The sequence below is a fragment of the Ascaphus truei genome (genome assembly GCF_040206685.1).
Source record: "Ascaphus truei isolate aAscTru1 chromosome 3 unlocalized genomic scaffold, aAscTru1.hap1 SUPER_3_unloc_1, whole genome shotgun sequence".
NCBI classification, from domain to species: Eukaryota; Metazoa; Chordata; class Amphibia; order Anura; family Ascaphidae; genus Ascaphus; species Ascaphus truei.
In genome coordinates this window covers 402689-423953 of record NW_027453821.1, presented here as the reverse complement: position 1 = coordinate 423953, position 21265 = coordinate 402689, and the positions used below count along the sequence as shown (strand labels likewise).

Below are 21265 nucleotides of genomic sequence, written 5' to 3'. Positions count from 1 at the left end.
CCACTACGTTGGGATCCCTCTCAGGTGGAGGCGCTACACCAAAGTTATAAGTATATCGCCCCAGGCTCCCCGTGGTGGAGGCCTAGGCTCCTGCGAGCCAACAGGTTAAGAGCAGCACCAGTAGCTATCTTGTTTAGGGGAAAAAAGGGCTTCACATAATTCCTACATTATATACCTTATATCCATCCATCCTACATGATATACTTCATACATACATCCTACATTATATACTTCATACATACATCCTACATTATATACTTCATACATACATCCTACATTATATACTTCATACATACATCCTACATTATATACTTCATACATACATCCTACATTATATACTTCATACATACATCCTACATTATATACCTTTTATACATACATCCTACATTATATACTTCATACATACATTATATACATCCTACATTATATACCTTTTATACATACATCCTACATTATATACTTCATACATACATCCTACATTATATACAGTGGTGTGAAAAAGAAAGTACACCCTCTGAATTCCATATCAGGACATAATAACAATCATCTGTTCCTTAGCAGGTCTTAAAATTAGGTAAATACAACCTCAGATGAACAACAACACAACATATTACACCGTGTCATGATTTAACAAAAATAAAGTTGCTCTTTTGAAAAAAAAATGTCATGGTAGGTGTGCTATGGGTAGGGAGGGGGGCCTGCTCCTTGCATTTGTCCTGGGCCCCAAGATTTCTGTTGGTGGCCCTGATTATATAGTAACATGCGCCTCACATGGTTCAGCCCTGGGGATGTGAAGTAGTTTAAAACCCAATGGACTTAATATACCTGAGTGATGGGGAGACGACGCTGGGTCTTGTAGATAACAGGAAACACGGACAGAATCAACGCTGAGCTCAGCGCTTCGTATGGGTTTGTGGCGTTAGATGCAGGTATAGAAAGTGTGAATTTAGTTTATTAAGTTTATTCGTAGTAAAAAAAAATAAGAAATCTGTTCAATTCCAAATACACAGAGTAAAATACAATACAATGAGAGCCTCGCACTCACTGCAGTGATGTTCTGCAGGTCCCCACCAGGGACCAGGAAACACGCAGTGAGGATCTGCTCTTTAACAGAGAAAGGTAAGTACACGCGTGTCCAGGTTCTGTCTTGCTTGGGTACTCTTACACGGGTCACTTCTGTCGGATAATCTCCTCCTTAGCGAGTCGCATCACTTCATTGAAGTCCAGATGGATATACTTCCTCCAGAACCTCCGGTCCCTGCCGTATACTTGCGCTGGGTAACACGGGCTGCCTATGAGAGGTATATAATATATGCATGAGATGTATACCTGCGCTGGGTAATATGAGAGGGGCAGAGAGATTCTGTGACCATGTACGATAACATGTGCTGGGTAACATAGGCCGGTGGAAGCAGCAGGTGCAGGAGGTGATACAGAGTATGGAGGCTGTATACGTGTGTTGGGAACCGTGAGGAGAAGCTGGGGACGGAGAAACTTACTGTATGTATTTATATACTGTATGGAAGCCGTGTCTGTCTGTGTTATCGCTTGTTATTTCATAGTTATATATAATTCCCTATGGTAGCGTTTGTAAACGCACGAGGACTCGGAGCAGGATTGAGAATGCACATGTACATATGTAGCTTAATCCTTCAGTTCCGAAGGGGGGGTCACTTTCACAAGCGTGGACCCCTCGCAGCTCCATTGCGGCAGACACTGTCACCGGGTTTGTTCGTCCGTGGCACCGGAGACAGTGCTGCCTCATATATATATATATATATATATCAGCTGTTCCAAGGAGCATACCGCTGTGAGAGGTGTGAGAGGTGTGAGCGGGGGGTCCCTTTAGAGTCAGAGATTGCTGATCTGAAGAGGAAACTTGCAATATTGAGGGACATTGACAATCTTTAAAGGGGTTTAGAGCTCACTGAGCAGGCCCTTGCTTCGACTAGTGGTGCAGATGGCGGCGCTGTTAGTGAGGAGCAGGTACTGTAGGTAGCTGGGTAACAGTTAGAAGGGGAAGCAGGGGCAATAGGGAGAGACAGGCCAGTTATGAGCTGACCCATCCCAATAGATTTGCCATGTTGAGTGAAGATATTGGGAATGTTAGGCCAGAAATGGCAAGGCTGGGGGAGACTAATTCCTCTAGCAGCCAGCGGAATAGTTCCTCCAGCACAGAGGGGACTCGGGATGCTCAGATACAAAGAAAGATTGTGGTGGTAGGGGAGTCCATTATTAGGAAGGTAGATAGGGCAATCATGACCACATTAACTGAACAGTTTGTTGTCTCCTGGGGACTTGAGTTCGGAACATTGCGGATCGGGTAGACAGATTATTGGGAGGGGCTGGGACTGACCCGGCGGTCTTGGTACATGTTGGCACCAATGACAAAGATAGAGAAAGATGGAGGGTCCTAAAAAATGATTTCATGGATCTAGGCCAAAAGCTTAAGGCAAGGACCTCCAAGGTAGTATTTTCTGAAATACTACCAGTGCCATGCGCTACAGCAGCGAGACAGTCAGAGATCAGGGAGGTTAATGCATGGCTAAGAAAGTAGTGCAGGAAGGAGGGGTTTGGGTTTTTAGAGCACTTGGACTCCTTTTCTGAGAGGTGCCATCTATATTCTAGGGACGGATTGCACCTCAATGAAGAGGGATCTTCTGTGCTAGGGGGGAGAATGCTAAAAAGGTTGGAGGAGATTTTAAACTAGGATGGAGGGGGGAGAGGAATGAAACAGATAATGAACTAAATGGAATAGATGAGGATACAAGGGGTTATGGAGGTAGAGTGGGGGAAAGTGGGAGTTTGGCAAGCAGGTAGACACCCATATTAAATACAGATAATACTAGAAAATGTCTAAAGACTAAACCCAATTGGCGTAGAAAGGCAGAAGCAGATAAGATAATAGTATAGACTGGCAAAAACCTTAAATGCATGCTTGCTAATGCAAGAAGCCTTACAGATAAAATGGGGGAGCTTGAATTAATAGCTGCAAGGGAGCAGTATGATATCATAGGCATTACTGAAACATGGTGGGATGAAACTCATGACTGGACAGTTAATTTAGAGGGTTATTCCCTTTTTCGGAAAGATCAAGTAAATAGAAGGTGGTTTAAAGTTTATACAGTATGTTAAACTGGATCTAAAACCTATTATAAGGGAAGATGTTTATGAAGGGAATTATGAAAATGTAGAGACCTTGTGGATAGAAATTAGCAGTGGAGGTAAACGTATAAAGAAAATGTTTGTGGGAATATGCTATAAACCACCAAATATCTGTGAGATTGAGGAAGCTAAAATACATTTGCAAATGGAGAAGGCATCAAAACTGGGTCATGTTTGCATAGAGGGGGGTTTAAATTATCCAGACATGCAGGGGAGCAGCCTAAATGTAAAGAATTCCAGCTTTAAAGTGGCTTTTTTCAAGTGGCAAGCAGTGTGGAGTTTAACAGGAGTGGAACAAGTGGACAACAGAACTGGCCCTGGACCCTGAATTCAAACTGCACTGAAAAGGAGGACACTTTCTATCCCAGACCGCACATCTCAATACTAAAACTATGATAACTATATACAAATATATTCGGGGACAATATAAGGAGCTTTCAAAAGAACTATTCATCCCACGGACAGTACTAAGGACTCGGGGCCATCCCTTAAGGTTGGAGGAAAGGAAATTTCACCAGCAACAAAGGAAAGGGTTCTTTACAGTAAGGGCAGTTAAAATGTGGAATTCATTACCCGTGGAGACTGTGATGGCAGATACAATAGATTTGTTCAAAAAAGGTTGGACATCTTTTTAGATGGGAAAGGTATACAGGGATATACCAAATAAGTATACATGGGAAGGATGTTGATCCAGGGATTAATCCGATTGCCAATTCTTGGTGTCAAGAAGGAATTTATTTTTCCCCTTATGAGATATCATTGAATGATATGTCACTGGGGGTTTTTGGTTTGCCTTCCTCTGGATCAATATAGTGTAAGCACGGATATAGGATAAAGCATCGGTCGTCTAAATTTAGCATACTGTAGGTTGAACTTACAACGTTTATCTTTTTTCAACCTCATCTACTATGTAACTATGTAAACTATCACTGACATGTTGCCTCTATCATCTATATTTGCTCTGACCGCACTTCTTTTAAAACTACGCGTTTCTTTCTACCAGCTTCATTATATCTCTAACTGTATTCATATATCTCCATCTCTCCTTTCTTCCCCACTTCTCAGTTCACATGAACTCCTCTCTTACCTGCATCCTCTGTCACCCCCACAGCTATATACCCTGCACTAAAACACACCCCTACAAATCATCCTCACACATCCTCTTTCTGTCCATGCTTCTCCTCCTTGCTTCTGGGGATATCTCTCCCAATCCTGGTCCCTGTCTTATTCCTACATGCGCTCGTCCTCGCCTGCCAAATGCAACTTCTACTCCTGGTGTCAACCCCTCCAACCTCATACCCATCCCCTGCCACCCTCCCTCCTCTCTCCCTTTCTCCTGTGCCCTTTGGAATGCTCGCTCCCTCTCTAACAAGTTCCTCTCTGTGCATGACTTCTTTCTCTCTCACTCCCTGCTTCTCTTTGCTATAACTGAGACCTGGCTCACTCAGTCTGACTCTGCTCTGGAAACTGCCCTCTCCTACGGTGGCCTCTTTTTCTCCCACACTCCGCGGAAAACAATACAGGGAGCGCAGAAAGAAACTCACACCATTAAACGAATATAGTGATAAACACAGAATGGTGCTCCTCAGTTCTTGTGTAGATTTTTTTGCCTATAAATACGGTCTCTAGTACGGTGTGAATAACGTGAATCAGAAAATAAGGCGCAAAGGAGTGTATAAATAATTATGTGCAGTGCTCAATAATGAAAGAAAGCACTCACGGTAAATTGGTAATGGCCTAATAACCATATGCAGCGAGTGGCGATGATCGATGACACTGCAGACTGGAGCTCTCCTCAAAAAGGGAACGGAAGGAGAACGCGGCATAACATTATTTAATAAAAATGCCAGAACCGGGAGCGTAGGGAATAGCACGCACATTCTCCTGGTCTCTCAGGCGCAGTAAGTGTATAAAAGGTACACTTATACCACTCCGAGTAACACAGCGCGAGTGCTGATGGCGGTCTCGCTCCAATCCTCGCTGCGGCGCGGGTTCCGTTCCGCACCTTGTTGTTGGTATGGTAACTCTGCATCTGCGTGCGCTCTCAATGCGGAATCTCAAGGTGGAGTCGGGCTGGTGCGGTGGAGAAAAGGTTGTGACGCGTTGCAGCTGCTTCAAAGGGAAATGAGAGCGGACTGCTATACTCTACAACAAAAGTGTTTATTGGCACAGTAAGAAAAAGAGAACAGCAAGGGAAAAACCCTCTTACGCGTTTCGCCCAGTGTCTGTGTTGCAGGGTACATGCAACTACACACGTGGGTTTCTTGCCAAGGCTTATTTATTTAGCCTTAACAGATATACAACACACAAAACAAAAATAGCTTTTCTTCAGCAAAAACAAAACGAAACAGTTTCTCTTTAGCAGACAGTGTGTAACTCAGGCAGCAATCCCTTTTCTAAGCAGGAGACAGACAGTTTATAATTCAGTTACTTTGTTTATCAGACCTTGTATCAGGAAATCTCTTTAGCAGCAGCTTACTCCTCTCTCATCAACACCAACCCTCCATGTGTCTACAGCCTGGGTTTTAACACACCTTGATTAGGCAGCTGGGATCCAACTAATTGTCCTGAGGTTCCCAGCTGAAGTTAACCTAGTCAGTGCTGCACTGCAGACTAGACGTAGGTTTTCCAGGCATATAACTGGTGGCTTTTATTTACCCTGTCACATTCCTCCCCTGTTAGTGTGTGGCTGGGGCTACGCACGGCGGAAGCCCGACCATCCACCCCTTCTCTAGAAAAGAAATCAGCATTTGCGTTCTCTTTTCCCGGCCTGTGCTGAATCTCAAATGAGAAGGGTTGGAGGGCCATATACCACCTAGTCAATCTAGCATTGGAATCCTTCATGCTATTTAACCACTTCAGTGGAGCATGATCCGTCACCAAAATGGACTCCTGCCAGGTAATGTCTCAAAGCCTCGATTGCCCACTTTACTGCGAGGTACTCTTTCTCAATCACTGAGTAGTTTTTTTCCCTTGGGAACAATTTCCTACTCAGGAAAAGGATAGGATGTTCAACTCCCTCAAACTGTTGTGACAACACTGCCCCTAGCCCTATCTCTGATGCATCTGTTTGCACTATAAAAGGGCTGTTGAAGTCTGGGCTTCTAAGGATGGGACCCTCTGATAGACACCTTTTTATGTCCTCAAAGGCTCTCTGACAATCCCTTGACCATACCACTTGTGTAGGGGCACACTTTTTTGTGAGGTCCGTTAAAGGGGCTGCCACTTCCGAATAGTTGGGGATGAACCGCCGGTAGTATCCTGCTAAACCCAGCAGAGAGCGTACCTGTGTTTTTGTTTGGGGGTTCGGAACTTCTTTCAGGGCAACTACCTTGTCGGCTAGTGGCCTTACTTTTCCACCTCCCACTGCATACCCTAAGTATTTGGTTCTTTCAGGGCAGCTACCTTGTCGGCTAGTGGCCTTACTTTTCCACCTTCCACTGCATACCCTAAGTATTTGGTTTCCGCCTTACCCAGGGCACATTTCTTAGGGTTGGCTGTGAGCCCTGCCTCTCTTAGAGATTTGAGGACCGCTTTCAGCCTATTTAGATGGGCCCGCCAGTGTTTACTATAAATGACAATGTCATCTAGGTAGGCTGTGGCATAAGTCCTATGGGGCCTCAGTACCTTATCCATGAGTCTCTGAAATGTGGCTGGGGCTCCATGCAGTCCAAATGGCATTGTCACAAACTGGTATAAACCCATGGGAGTGGCAAAGGCTGTTTTGCATTTGGACTTTTCCTCTAAGGGTATTTGCCAATATCCTTTTGTCAAGTCCAACGTGGATATATATTCCGCGTTACCAAGGGCGTCAATTAATTCATCCACCCTTGGCATCGGATATGCGTCAAACTTGGATACCGCATTGACCTTTCGGAGGTCCACACAAAATCTTACCTTCCCATCGGGTTTAGGGACCATAATTAGTGGACTACACCACTCACTGCATGATTCCTCAATCACTCCTAAGTGTAACATTTCTTGTACCTCCTTCTCTACCAGAGCCCTACGACTTTCAGGCAACCTATAAGGACGGGAACGTACTTTTACCCCAGGTGCTGTCTCGATTGCATGGGAAATTAAGTTAGTTTGTCCTGGTAAGTCCGAAAAAACATCCTGGAATTGTGTAATTATTGCTAACAAGTCCCCTTTTTGTTCAGAGGACAACTGTTTACCCATTGGGATTTTATCGTCACTCACGATGTTCTCCCGTGGAGGCCGAGGACCCAAGTCCGATTCCTACTCCACCGGGTGGATGAATAGAGACCGCTGCATCTTCCAGGGTTTCAGCAAGTTCACATGGTAAATTTGTTTACCCTTCCTGGACCCTGGTTGAGCGATCTCGTAATCCACATCACCCGTACACCGGAGTACTTCGAATGGGCCCTGCCATTTGGCCAGGAGTTTACTCTCGCAACTGGGTAACAATAACATCACCTGGTCTCCTGGGTTAAACACTCTCATGCGAGCATTCTGATTGTAATGTCTCTCCTGACTGTCCTGGGCTGATCTAAGATTCTCCCTGGCAAAATGGCCAACCACATCTAGGCGCTTCCTAAGGTCTAGTACATATTGCAGGGTATTCTTAGAAGGGGACTGCTGTTCCTCCCAGGACTCCTTTAGGAGGTCTAGGATACCCCGGGGTTGGCGGCCATAGAGCAATTCAAATGGAGAGAATCCCGTGGAGGCCTGGGGAACTTCCCGCACTGCAAACAGCAGAAAAGGGAGAAGTTCATCCCAGGCTCTCTTCTCTGAATCTACACATTTCCTCAGCATCCCTTTTAGAGTTCGGTTAAATCTTTCCACCAATCCGTCAGTCTGTGGATGGTTGACCGATGTCCGAACAGACTTGACCTCTAGTAACTTTAAGACATCCTGCATCAGTTTAGCCATGAAATTTGTACCTTGGTCTGTCAACATAACCTGGGGAAGTCCAACCCGTGAGAACAGTTCCAACAACTTGTTGGCTACTTGCTTCGCCGTTGCTGTTCTCAGGGGGAACGCCTCAGGATATCTTGTTGCATAATCAACTATTACAAGGATAAACCTGTGTCCTTTCGCAGAAGGTTCTAGAGGTCCTACCAAGTCTACCCCAATCCTCTCAAAGGGAACTGACACCAAGGGTAGAGGAACCAAAGGGGCTGGTTTTTGTCCTTTTGGACTAGTTAGCTGGCACTTCGGACATGCTGCACATAGCTTAGCAATATCACTATGCATCCCTGGCCAATAGAACCGGGATGAAATACGGTCCAATGTTTTATCCCTGCCCAGGTGACCACCCCAAGGGACAGTATGGGCTACAGTGAACACAGATTTAACAACGCCTTGGGAACCAATATCGGTCTGGTGACCTCCCCTGTTTGTGTCTGCCTATTCACCCTATAAAGGATATCCTTTGAAAGCTCAAAATGGGGAATACTATCACCCCCTGTGCATCTAAAATCTGTTCAAAAAATTTCATCACCTTGTCATACTGTCTAGCAAGGACTGGGTCTTCCCTTTGCTTCTGGCGAAAGTCAGGGAGGTACAGGTCTGGTAAATCTCCAGGGCCTATATCCCCCTCCCTTTGGCCATCCCCAGCCATCACTTGTGACCTCTGACTACTAGAATGGTCACCTTGAGACCCAGATTTCTGCTACCAGTCCTGTTTGTCAAAGCGTCTTTGCTTCCGAGTCTTTTGAACCCGGTGTCTACTTGGAAAAAGGTCTGCCGAGAAGGGGAACAGTTTGCCAGGGTTCTCCTGAGCCCTAGAAGGAGGCTCCTCGTGAAAGACTGGGGCCATTAGGTCCGAAAAGAAAGGCCAGTCCCGACCGAGCACAACGGGGGCAGGGAGCCAAGGAGCGACTCCTACTTCGAGGTAAGCCTCCTGACCTTTTACCTGTAGCCGGATTTTGGCCGTCGGTTAGCGTTTTACATCGCCGTGTATACATTATATGCTCCACGGGGAGTCAAAAGAACACACATTGGGCGGTAACAGTTCCTGTAGGACCAGTTTTCCCAGAGCCCGAATCTACAAGGGCCTGGACGGTTTTTCCCCCAATCAGGGCTGGAAGTAGCCAGGGCTTGTAATTTTCCCCAGTAAAGGCCGAGGCGACGGTTCTGCTGAATGAACAATCCATCTATGGACAGTCCACATACCGGTGGCCTTGTTCTCCGCAGGCGGAACATGGAGAGGGTTCCCTCGCAGGAGGGGGTTGTGGATAGCGCTCCGCTGGACCGGTTACTGGAGACCAGGCATCTGGTGGGTCCTGTGGGCGCCGTCCTCGGAAGTTCCTGTCATTTTGCGACGAGCCGACATCCGGAAGGAGATGAGGGTCTCGGCGGGGACCAGCATTTGGACTCCGTCCTTGCTGGAACGACTGCTCCTTCCGTTGGACTTGGCGGTTCCGTGACGGGCCGTAGGTTCCCCATTGATCCGACCTCCCTCTTTGGGCGTCCGCAAGTGCCGGTGGAGTCGGGTCCAGGACACTCGCCTGCTGCTCAGCCCCAAGGAAGTTCTCCACGAGTCGGACCGCCAAAGCCAGGGTTTCAGCAGCGTGGCGTTTTACCCACGAGCGTGCGGAAGGGGGTATTATTTGTAGAAATTGTTCCAAAACCACCTTCTCAAGAATTGCCTCCTTAGTGCACTCCTCGGGTTGTATCCAGCGTGTACACAAGTCCAATAATCGCTGAGCGAGGACCCGGGGTCTCATCTTAGCGGTGTACTTCATGTTCCGGAACTGCTGCCGGTAGGTCTCTGGGGTCAGACCTAAGCGATCCAGTATGGCGGCTTTTACTTGTCGGTAGTCTATTGCCTGATCTGCTGGGAGACCCTGATATGAGGCCTGGGCTTCTCCTATAAGGAGCGGGGCCAAAGCAGTTGCCCAGCGATCTGTAGCCCAGCCCTGAGCTTCGGCAACTCTTTCAAATGTCAGTAAAAAAGCCTCTGGATCCTCGTTCGGAGCCATTTTCCTCAGGAGTATTGGGGGTTTGCTTGCAAGTTCTGGACTGGCAGACCCCTGGAATTGGGTCAGCAGCTTGGCCATTCGCTCCTCCTGTGCTGCCTGCTGCTGGGTTAGGAGCTGGGTTTGCAGGCCTGCTCCTGCATTAACTGTCCCTGCTGTTTGGTCTGCTCGCACAAAAACTCTTAAAAAAATTCTTCCATTTTTTTCATTCTTGTGTGTGTGTGTGTATGGCCCTTTAACTGCAGGGGCCTTTCAAAATCCTTCCCAATTCTTGACACCATATGTTGCAGGGTACATGCAACTACACACGTGGGTTTCTTGCCAAGGCTTATTTATTTAGCCTTAACAGATATACAACACACAAAACAAAAATAGCTTTTCTTCAGCAAAAACAAAACGAAACAGTTTCTCTCTTAGCAGACAGTGTGTAACTCAGGCAGCAATCCCTTTTCTAAGCAGGAGACAGACAGTTTATAATTCAGTTACTTTGTTTATCAGACCTTGTATCAGGAAATCTCTTTAGCAGCAGCTTACTCCTCTCTCATCAACACCAACCCTCCATGTGTCTACAGCCTGGGTTTTAACACACCTTGATTAGGCAGCTGGGATCCAACTAATTGTCCTGAGGTTCCCAGCTGAAGTTAACCTAGTCACTGCTGCACTGCAGACTAGACGTAGGTTTTCCAGGCATATAACTGGTGACTTTTATTTACCCTGTCACAGTCTGCATAAGAGGGTTTTTCCCATGTTGTTCGCGAAACGCGTAAGAGGTTTCTCCCCTTGCTGTTCTCCTTTTTAATGTGCTAAAACCCTTTTGTTCTAGAGTATAGCAGCCCGATCTCATTTCCCTTTGAAGCAGCTGCAACGTCTCACAACTTTTTCTCCACATTGACTCGATTTCGACAGGAGCACACTGACAGGACAACGAGGATCCACGGAAAGGAGCGAGTATATCTTTATTAAACATTGCTCACAACATCACAATGCACTGAATATGCAGAGTTAACATTATTTGCCTTAAGGATAAGGCTAGTTAACATGCTAGCAACGTGTAAGTCTATTAAGACTTGTATTAAATATTTAGTAGTGATCTCAGTATCTATTACTGACACCGTGGGGCATTTCTTCCAAATTTGATTATACGGTCTTGGGAATTTATCATATACAGAGACTGAGCCTCAAGTATATACTATTTGGCCTTTCCTCAGGGAAGCATCGCTAGGGGGTTAATCACTGCCACCATCTCTAATGGCTGGTACGGTGTCCTTAGAGGGTCAAAAACCCTATGTGTTTCGCCTCAGCAATGTCAATGGCTTCCTCACGCTGTTACCCGGAGCGTCAGGCGTGGTATTAGTGTACCCTTAATACACTTACTGTGCCTGATAGAACAGGGAGGGTAAGGAATAACACTCACATTCTCCTACTCTGTCATTTCTGTAAAGGAGAACATGGCACAACATCAGTTACGTTCCCTTTTTGAGGAGAACTCCAGCCTGCAGTGTCATTGATCATCACCACTCGCTGCATATGATTATTAGGCCATTACCAATCGTCCGTGAGTGCTTTATTTCATTAATGAGCACTGCACATAATTATTTATACACTCATTGCGCCTTATTTTCGTATTCCCACACTCTGTGCCCTGACGGCAGGGGTGGAGGCGTGGGGCTCCTCCTCTCCTCCACCTGCCGTTTCCAAACCCTTCCTATTCCTCCCTCTCTTTTCCCTCCTTTGAGGCTCACACTGTTCAGCTTTTCTCTCATCTTCCTGTCCACGTGGCGGTCATCTCTCGCCCACCTACCCCTACTCACCCCCCCTTCTTTCTCTCCTCAAAGTGAGAGAAAGACAGAAGGAGAGCCAGGATTCAGACTCCCCTGTTCTTCTACTTGGGGACTTCAACTGCCATATTGATGACCCCTCTCTCCCTTGAGCTTCCCACTTTCTCTCTCTAACCTCTTCTTTTGGCCTTCAACAGTGGACTGCAGCCAGCACCCACAAGGATGGCCACTACCGAGACCTGGTTTGACTAAACTTTTCTCTCTCTAATTTCTCCATTTCCCCCTTTCCTCTCTCTGTCCATCATCTCATCTTCTCTCTCTCGCTTCTCCCCTTCTCCACCTCGTTTCTGCAGAGACATGAGCTTTATTAACCTACCAGCTTTTGATTCCATCTTGCGCTCCTCCCTCTCCTCTCTCAGCTCTGCTCCAGATCCTACCAACCTCATCAGGAGTTACAATTTGGCCTTATCCTCCTCTCTTGATCTACATGCACCTCTCTTTGCTGTTCTCGCCCTTCTAACCCCAGACCCTGGCTAAATTTCCACACGCGCATGCTGCGTTCCTGCATTCGTTCCTCTGAACGCCTCTGGAAGAAATCTCACACTCTCGCAGACTTCATTCACTACATGTATATTATCCTGTTTCAACTCTGCCCTCTCTCAGGCTAAACAAACCTACTTTTCTTCACTAATCAACACGCACAAGTCTAACTCACGCCAACTCTTCTCTGTCTGACTCCCTACTCAGACTATCCTCTGCGGCCTGTTTTTCTTCCTCCAGGACTAGTTGAAAGGTGGAATCCATACGTCAGGACATCCCCTCTGTTTCTTCCTCCCATCCTAAACCTCTTCTAACTCTCCTCCTGCCTCCCTTGACTCTTTTTCCGATGTCGAGGAGGACGAATCATTGATTTCCTGTTCTTCCTCTACCCCTTCCCCTCTTGACCCCATTCCCTCCCATCTCTTAAAACCTCTTGCTCCTACTATAATCCCTACGCTCACACACATTTTTAACTCCTCCCTCTACTTTGGCACCTTTCCCTCTTCCTTCAAACATGCAACAGTTATACCATTACTCAAAAACAGCAAACTCACCTATGCCATTACTCAAAAACAGCAAACTCACCTATGCCATTACTCAAAAACAGCAAACTCACCTATACCATTACTCATAAACAGCAAACTCACCTATACCATTACTCAAAAACAGCAAACTCACCTATACCATTACTCAAAAACAGCAAACTCACCTATACCATTACTCAAAAACAGCAAACTCACCTATACCATTACTCAAAAACAGCAAACTCACCTATGCCATTAAAGATGCGTGCGATTGCTCTGCCGGAAAAGCGCTCATCTTGGTGAATGGACAGGAAGTGACGCACATCTGAGCGAACCTGATCCTCCCAATCCCGAGCCTGCAAGGAGAGTGCGGACAGTAAGGGCGACGACGACGACAGTGCAGAGAGTGGGGTAACAGAGTTTGGGAGCGAGAGAGAATGGGGAATACAGACCGGGGGGAAGAAGAGTGAGGACAAAAAGAATGAAGGGGAGAGCAGAGAGAGAAAAGAGAGGAACCAAAGAGACAGCAGTCACAAAGATGATCAAAGTTAGAGAAGCGAATCACTGACTGTCACAGAGAGAAAATATGTGGCGACAAACCCAGAAACACCGAATGAAAACAGGTAGACACAGAGGGTGACAGACAGACTCCAAGGACCAGGCCCCCACTGTCACTGTGTCACCCTGCGAGGGAGGGACAGACGGATCACCTTCACGTGTCTCAGCTCCTCTTCCTCAGCATTTTCTGCTCCGCTCTCTTCCTGGGGTTCTCTCTTCTCAAAGTACTCCAAGAGCAGCGCCTTCAGCTGCGAGCTGCGCTCTGCACTCCCCTGCTCTGCACATGCACTGCTGCTGCGATATGCCACGCTGTGCGAGGGACAGAATGTGTGTAAGGGGGAAACTTGCAGAAGAATGCATTGGTCTAATTCCAGGACTTAGGCCGCAGAGTGAGGTTCACCATGTTTATATATCACTAAATAAGCCATGACTCCAGGCACATGGGAATTGACCCGTTCCAGTCGTTGGTACTCAGAACTGTTGCATCCCGTAAAGGTACAGTCGTATATACTGGTAGTAAAGGACCAAAAGGTTTACCCTACATAGCACCCACAAATCCCTACAGACCCCTCCCCCACATAGAACATCCTGTGGTGATGTGCAATTGTTCCTCTCCTGGCCTCTCACACACTGCACGAGGCAAAGGACGCCCATTACTTTAGTGGGAACAACTTTCACTCCCAGTCCGAGGTGCCCTGTGCTTTACAGTAACAAATATTACAAGCTGATGGGATCCAATACTTTTCGACTTAGCCCAAAGCGGTGTTACCTGCAGCAAGAGACGGCTATACCACTGCCACATTCTGCAGCATGCACACACACACAATCCAATGTCTTGAACAATTATTCAAGTGTTGCTCGTGAGTGCGACAGGGAGACACCATGTCACCAGACTTTCACAGCAAGATGGCTTGCGTGTGCTGATCTGCGTGACTGGTTGATTTCAAGTGCTGGTTGAATTAAGTGTGCAGTTAGAACTAGAAGCAGTTTGAACAAGGAAGCGGTTAAACAACGTATAGTATATTGAAGTACAGTTTACTGTTAGTACTTATAAACGTCATGGTTGCTAGAATGAGCAGGATTGAAAATGCCACTCAATGCACATCTTGCCACATGTATGTGCACTTGGAGCAGCTGTTCCGAGGAGCATACCGCTGTGAGAAGTGTGAGCGGGTGGTCTCTTTAGAGTCAGAGATTGCTGATCTGAAGAGGCAACTTGCAATATTGAAGGACATTGACAATCTTGAAAGGGGTTTAGAGCTCACGGAGCAGGCCCTTGCTTCGACTAGTGGTGCAGATGGTGGCGCTGTTAGTGGGGAGCAGGTAGGTAGCTGGGTAATAGTTAGAAGGGGAAGCAGGGGCAATAGGGAGAGGCAGGCCAGTTATGAGCTGACCCATCCCAATAGATTTGCCATGTTGAGTGAAGATATTGGGAGTGTCAGGGCAGAAATGGCAAGGCTGGGGGAGACTGATTCCTCTAGCAGCCAGGGAAATAGTTCCTCCAGCACAGTGGGGACTCAGGATGCTCAGATACAAAGAAAGATTGTGGTGGTAGGGGACTCCATTACTAGGAAGGTAGATAGGGCAATCTGTTTTCTCCCGGGTGCTCAGGTTCAGCACATTGCGGATCGGGTAGACAGATTGTTGGGAGGGGCTGGGATTGACCCGGCGGTCTTGGTATATGTTGGCACCAATGACAAAGTTAGAGAAAGATGGAGGGTCCTAAAAAATGATTCCAGGGATCGAGGCCAAAAGCTTAAGGCAAGGACCTCCAAAGTAGTATTTTCTGAATTTTTCCCCCCTGAAATACTACCAGTGCCATGCGCTACCGCAGGGAGACAGTCAGAGATTAGGGAGGTTAATGCATGGCTAAGAAAGTGGTGTTGGAAGGAGAGTTTGGGGTTTTTAGAGCACTGGGACTCCTTTTCTGAGAGGTGCCATCCTTATTCTAGGGACGGATTGCACATCAATGAAGAGGGATCTTCTGTGCTAGGGGGGAGAATGCTAAAAAGGTTAGAGGAGATTTTAAACTAGGATGGAGGGGGGAGGGGAATGAAACAGATAACGAACTAAATAGGAGATGAGGAAACAAGAGGTTATGGAGGTAGAATGGGGGTGTGGCGGTGAAGGGGTTAACCAGGCCAATAATAAAGGTATTATGCCCGGCTGGTTAACCCTAAACCTTGTTGCGGGTGAAGGGGTTAAATTATATGGTCACCACAATACCATGTTTCCCCTACATATCATCTGTAATGTCCCATGGCCCATACCGTGAAAAGGAAGTGTCAGCTCTGCAAAATGTGATCGCGACACAAGGGGGAACTTCTAGCGCTGTGCCAAGCGTTAATTGCATAAGCGTGCCTGCGGGTAGTGGCTACATTGAAGCTCTGTATCACTTCCTAGACCGCACACCGCTCAGGGAAAGCCTTAACCACAAACTCAAGTGGATAAGTGGCTTGCGGTCTAGCTGAAGTGCCTAAGCGCAACAATGTATCCGGCAGTCTTGTTATCCACTTAAAGTCAATTGGTGAAGTGCGTCTGTGGTTACTGATCAGAGCCAGCAATGATACATTGTATGCCGGCTTGTAACGCAGAATGATTATAGATCAAACCGCAGCCCACATCACAGAGCCCATTCAATTAAGTGGCTAACTTGGGTTAGGAAGGAGCTAGCACTCTAGTTTTTGGAATGCAGATAGTTGAGGATGTAACATACACATACATGTTGTTTTTGTAACATCCACACATACAGAGAGCATATATAAAAATAAAATGTGTTCCAGCTATGTTTTAAAATGCAGAGACAGGAACCCTTGCCTGTCAGCCTGGCAATTAATCCATTAGCATGTCAGTATGTTAAGGGTGGATGAGCTGAGGGATTTTTCATCTCCGAACTTCAAAGGGCACCCTGCTGAGTTGGTGCCCCAGTATCTAGAGAAGTCCGGAGTTGAAAAGCCTCAGAGACCCTGGTGTTAGGGTGGCCGTAATATTGCAAAGTACCAGATACCGGTGCAAAGTATGGGCTATCAACAATTGGTAGCCAAACCCCAGACTTGCTGTCGCCAGGTAAGAGTTTGGGCCCGGTATGCTAACCAGCTAAGGTGCCAAGTTAGCGCATGCTCTTAGCAAACCGGGAAGCAACTTCTGCCCATTTTGTGAGCTACTGGCAAGTCTGGGGAAGGTAGGAAAAGTTGTTCCCACGGGAGGATTGGCTGGGTAGGTTAGAGATACGACTCTTAACCATATAAAAATGCCTGCAGCCCAGTCCTAGAGAGATTAATCTGAGATTCAACAAGATCCGTCCAAGTTACAGCGTCAGCAGTTCCGGAGTAGGAGGGGTTAACTACATCGTAACCAAGGATCGCGCCCCTCTTCCAGAATTCGTTTGAGCGAAGGATTCCCGAACGAATCCTGTAAGGACTTAACGAAAAGATTTCCTCAGGCGGAGATACAGGGGTGGCAACGTGCGCCCCTAGCCAAGGATTGTCGCATGCCTCAAATCGCGCACCCACTCGCATGCGTGCAGGGGCGCCCAGAGACTTTGTTTTCAAGTCATTCGTTCCGTAGACATTTTATTTTGTTTCCCCATCCCAGTAAGTGTTTATTAAGTGTAATTGTGAAGAATTGTGTGTTTGTCTTAAAAGGAAATAAATTACACTTTATTTTGCCCGCCTTGTTGTGCTCAATCCAGAATCCCGTTATTAATGTGTTGATAAGACTTGGTCTCCCGTGACAGGAGGAAAGTAAGAATTTGAAAAGCAGCGAGACAGTTAATAGTCATAGTAAATACAGGTAATATAGCTGAACCCAGTTATAACGCGGTCCTTGGGGTCCACAGAATGAGATCGCGTTATAACCCGAATCATGTAAATTTTGCCGCGCGAGGACTTACCGGTATCTGCATTATATTATATAAAATGTATTCATGTTCAACTCCCACATGGTGTAGGGGTGTGTGTGTGTGTATGTGTCCCTTAGCAATAAAATATTGAATGTTTAAAGGAAAAAAAAAAATTACAATTCCACATGGTGTAGGGGGATGTGTGTGTGTGTGTGTGTGTGTGTGTGTCATGTGACCCTCCTCTGTGCTCGAAAGTCTACGGCAGGGAGAGGAGAGAGCGATCCGCAGAGAGGAAAGAAATGCAGATGCCGGTAAGTAATTGAGCGGCAAAATTTACACGCTTCCGTTAAAAAAATGGAGGTGTTTTTAAATTGGGAGCCAAGTTTAGACCTCGTTGTAGCGGATCGCGCTATAACGGGGTTGAGCTGTACTAGAAAACTTCTAAAGAATTAACCAAGTTGGCACAGAAAGGAAGGAGCAGATAAGATAATAGTACAGGCTGAAACAAATCTTAAATGCATGCTTGCTAATGCAAGAAGCCTGACAGATAAAATGGGGGAGCTTGAATTAATAGCTGCAAGGGAGCAGTATGATATCATAGGCATTACTGAAACATGGTGGGATGAAACTCATGACTGGACAGTTAATTTAGAGGGTTATTCCCTTTTTCGGAAGGATCGAGTAAAGAGAAGAGGAGGTGGAGTATGTTTATATGTTAACCGGATCTAAAACCTATTATAAGGGATGATGTTTTTGAAGGGAATGATGAAAATGTAGAGACATTGTGGATAGAAATTAGCAGTGGAGGTAAAAGTATAAAGAAAATGTTTGTAGGGATACGCTATAAACCACCAAATATCTGTGAGATTGAGGAAGCTAAAATAATTTTGCAGATGGAGAAGGCATCAAAACTAGGAAATGTTTGCATAATGGGTGATTTTAATTATCCAGACACACTGGGGTAATGAGATTAGCGTTACAACAAAAGGGAACAGGTTTTTGGGGGTGCTTAAAGACGTATGACCCAAATTATTGAGGAACCAACTAGGAGAGGGGCAATACTGGATTTGGTAATAACAAACAATTTAGAAGTAATAGCAAATATTCAAGTCCTGGAACATTTGGGTAACAGTGATCATAACATGGTCTCGTTTGAAATAAATGATCAAAAAACAGATTACTTGGGTTCAACAAAGACCTTCAACTTTGGAAAGGCAGATTTGAATAAACCGAGGACTAATCTACAAGTAATACAATGGGATGATGTTTTTGCAGTGAAAAATGTAGAAGATAAATGGGCAGTCTTTAAAACATTGTTAGAAAATCACACTTATCAGTGTATACCCTTGGGTAATAAGTATAAAAGAAATAAGTCAAAACCAATGTGGCTAAATAAACAGGTAGGGAAGGAAATGGACAAGAAGAGGAAGGCGTTTAGATTCTTTAAATCAGAAGGGACGGAGACATCAGAATTATAAGGAATGTAACAAAAATTGCAAAAGGGCAATCAAATTAGCAAAAATGGATAATGAAAAAAAGGATTGCAATAGAAAGTAAGAACAACCCTATAAAGTTAATTAAATACCGTAACAAAAAATTGAGGAAAGAAAATATAGGACCTTTTCTGTGTGAGATGGGTAGGCAGATTATTGGAGATAAGGAAAAAGCTGAGGTATTAAACAAATTCTTTGCCTCTGTGTTTACCAGGGAAGAATCAAGTTCAATAGTAGCGCCACAGGAGGAAGCCACAACCTCCATATTAATGACCAATTGGTTAACTGAGGAAGAAGTTCATAAGCGACTCGAAAAAATTAAAGTAAATAAGGCACCTGGCCCCGATGGCATACATCCAAGAGTTCTCAAGGAATTAAGCTCAGTAATAGCCAAACCATTACATTTAATATTCAAGGACTCAATTTCCAAAGGCTCAGTACCACAAGATTGGCGTAAAGCAGATGTGGTGCCTATATTTAAAAAGGGAGCTAGATCACAACCGGGGAATTACAGACCTGTAAGCCTGACTTCAATAGTAGGGAAACTACTTGAAGGTTTAATACGGGATAATATTCAGTAATACCTAATGGAAAACAAAATTAGTCAGCATGGATTTATGAAGGATAGATCTTGCCAAACTAACCTTATTTGTTTCTTTGAGGAGGTAAGTAGGAATTTAGACCAGGGTAATGCAGTTGATGTGGTCTACTTAGATTTTGCAAATGCTTTTGATACGGTTCCACACAAGAGGTTGGTGTACAAAATAAAGAAAATTGGACTCAGTAATAATATATGCACCTGGATTGAAACTGGTTAAAGGACAGACAACAGAGGGTTGTCATAAATGGAAAAAGGTTGGGCTATGGTCGTGAGTGGAGTACCTCAGGGATCGGTACTGGGACCCCTGCTTTTTAACTAGTTTATTAATGACCTTGAGGTTGGCATCAAGAGCAAAGTCAAATCAAATCAGCTTTATTGGCATGACGAAAGAACATTTCAGTATTGCCAAAGCGTGAATAATAGGGGGTGGGGGACAATAATTACACGAATACTAGGGGGTAGGGTATAGTGATTGCACGGAATATGGGTAACAGTTTCGCACAGGGGTGTGGGGGTTAGTGGACGTCTGAAAGTCTCCATCTTTGCTGATGATACTAAATTGTGTAAGGTAATAGAATCAGAGCAGGATGTAATTTCTCTCCAGAAGGACTTGGAGAGACTGGAAATGTGGGCAGGTAAATGGCAGATGAGGTTTAATACAGATAAATGTAAGGTTATGCATTTGGGATACAAGAATAAAAAGGCGACTTACAAATTAAATGGAAATATATTGGGGGAATCCTTGATGGAGAAGGATTTAGGAGTGCTTGTAGACAGCAGGCTTAGCAATAGTGCCCAATGTCATACAGTAGCTGCAAAGACAAACAAGATCTTATCTTGCATCAAACGGGCAATGGATGGAAGGGAAGTAAACATAATTATGCCCCTTTACAAAGCATTAGTAAGACCACACCTTGAATATGGAGTAAAATTTTGGGCACCAATCCTAAGAAAAGACATTATGGAACTAGAGAGAGTGCAGAGAAGAGCCACCAAATTAATAAAGGGGTTGGACAAACTAACTTATAAGGAGAGGCTAGCTAAATTAGATTTATTTACATTAGAAAAGAGGCGTCTAAGAGGGGATATGATAACTATATACAAATATATTCGGGGACAGTACAGGGAGCTTTAAAAAAAAAAAGCTGTGTGTGCTGTGCACACGCATAGTAAGTGAAACTTCTTTGACTTTTGTCACAGAAATTGTATTTGTATTGGTGATGTTTTAATTAAAAATCAAAATACAATTTCATTGACAAAACGCAAATAAATTTGACTTATAATGCGCGTGCTCGGCACACATCCCCTGTATTAGCTATTTGCACTATGAGTGAATTCCTTGTGTGTATGTGTGTCAGTCAGTGTGTGTGTACAGCAGCGGCAGCTCTTATTCGAGCAAATGCCGCTGGCTGTATGAGGCTGGGAAGCGGGTAGCCGCGGCGCGTGGCGGCGCACTGTGACGTCACAGTCACATGCGCGCCCGGCTTCCCCGTCTTCCCCGTCTTCCCCAGGCTTCCCCGACACCCCTGGACATCAAATTAAGGTAAGCGGGGGTTCGGGGAAGCAGAGGGGCAGAGCAGAAGGGGTACAGGAGTCCGGAAGGGTGTGCAAATTGCGCGCGATGAGGAGGGGGGGTGAGTGGGGGAACGCGGCGGCGCGCGTGCATTACTGGCGGCAGCTGGGGCAGATCCCGGCATGCCGCCGGTATTTGTTGCAATAAGATATGTCGGTACTGTATGTATGTCAGTGTGTGTGTGTGTGTGTGTGTGTGTGTGTGTCAGTCAGTGTGTGTGTGTGTATGTGTGTCAGTGTGTGTGTGTG

The 21265-nt window shown here is 45.6% G+C and overlaps 1 protein-coding gene across 1 annotated transcript in view; it reads right to left on the bottom strand.

The window, feature by feature from the left end:
• Positions 1-611: 611 nt before the first annotated feature.
• The window catches only part of RECQL4 (RecQ like helicase 4), a 137565-nt gene continuing 116911 nt past the window's right edge, over positions 612-21265 (bottom strand). The window contains exons 12-14 of the mRNA XM_075580506.1: positions 13662-13818; positions 13199-13307; positions 612-1292 (exon numbers count right to left, since the gene is read on the bottom strand). Coding sequence (XP_075436621.1) covers positions 1171-1292; positions 13199-13307; positions 13662-13818 — 388 coding nt within the window. The 3' untranslated portion in view covers positions 612-1170. The remainder of the gene's footprint in view (positions 1293-13198; positions 13308-13661; positions 13819-21265) is intronic.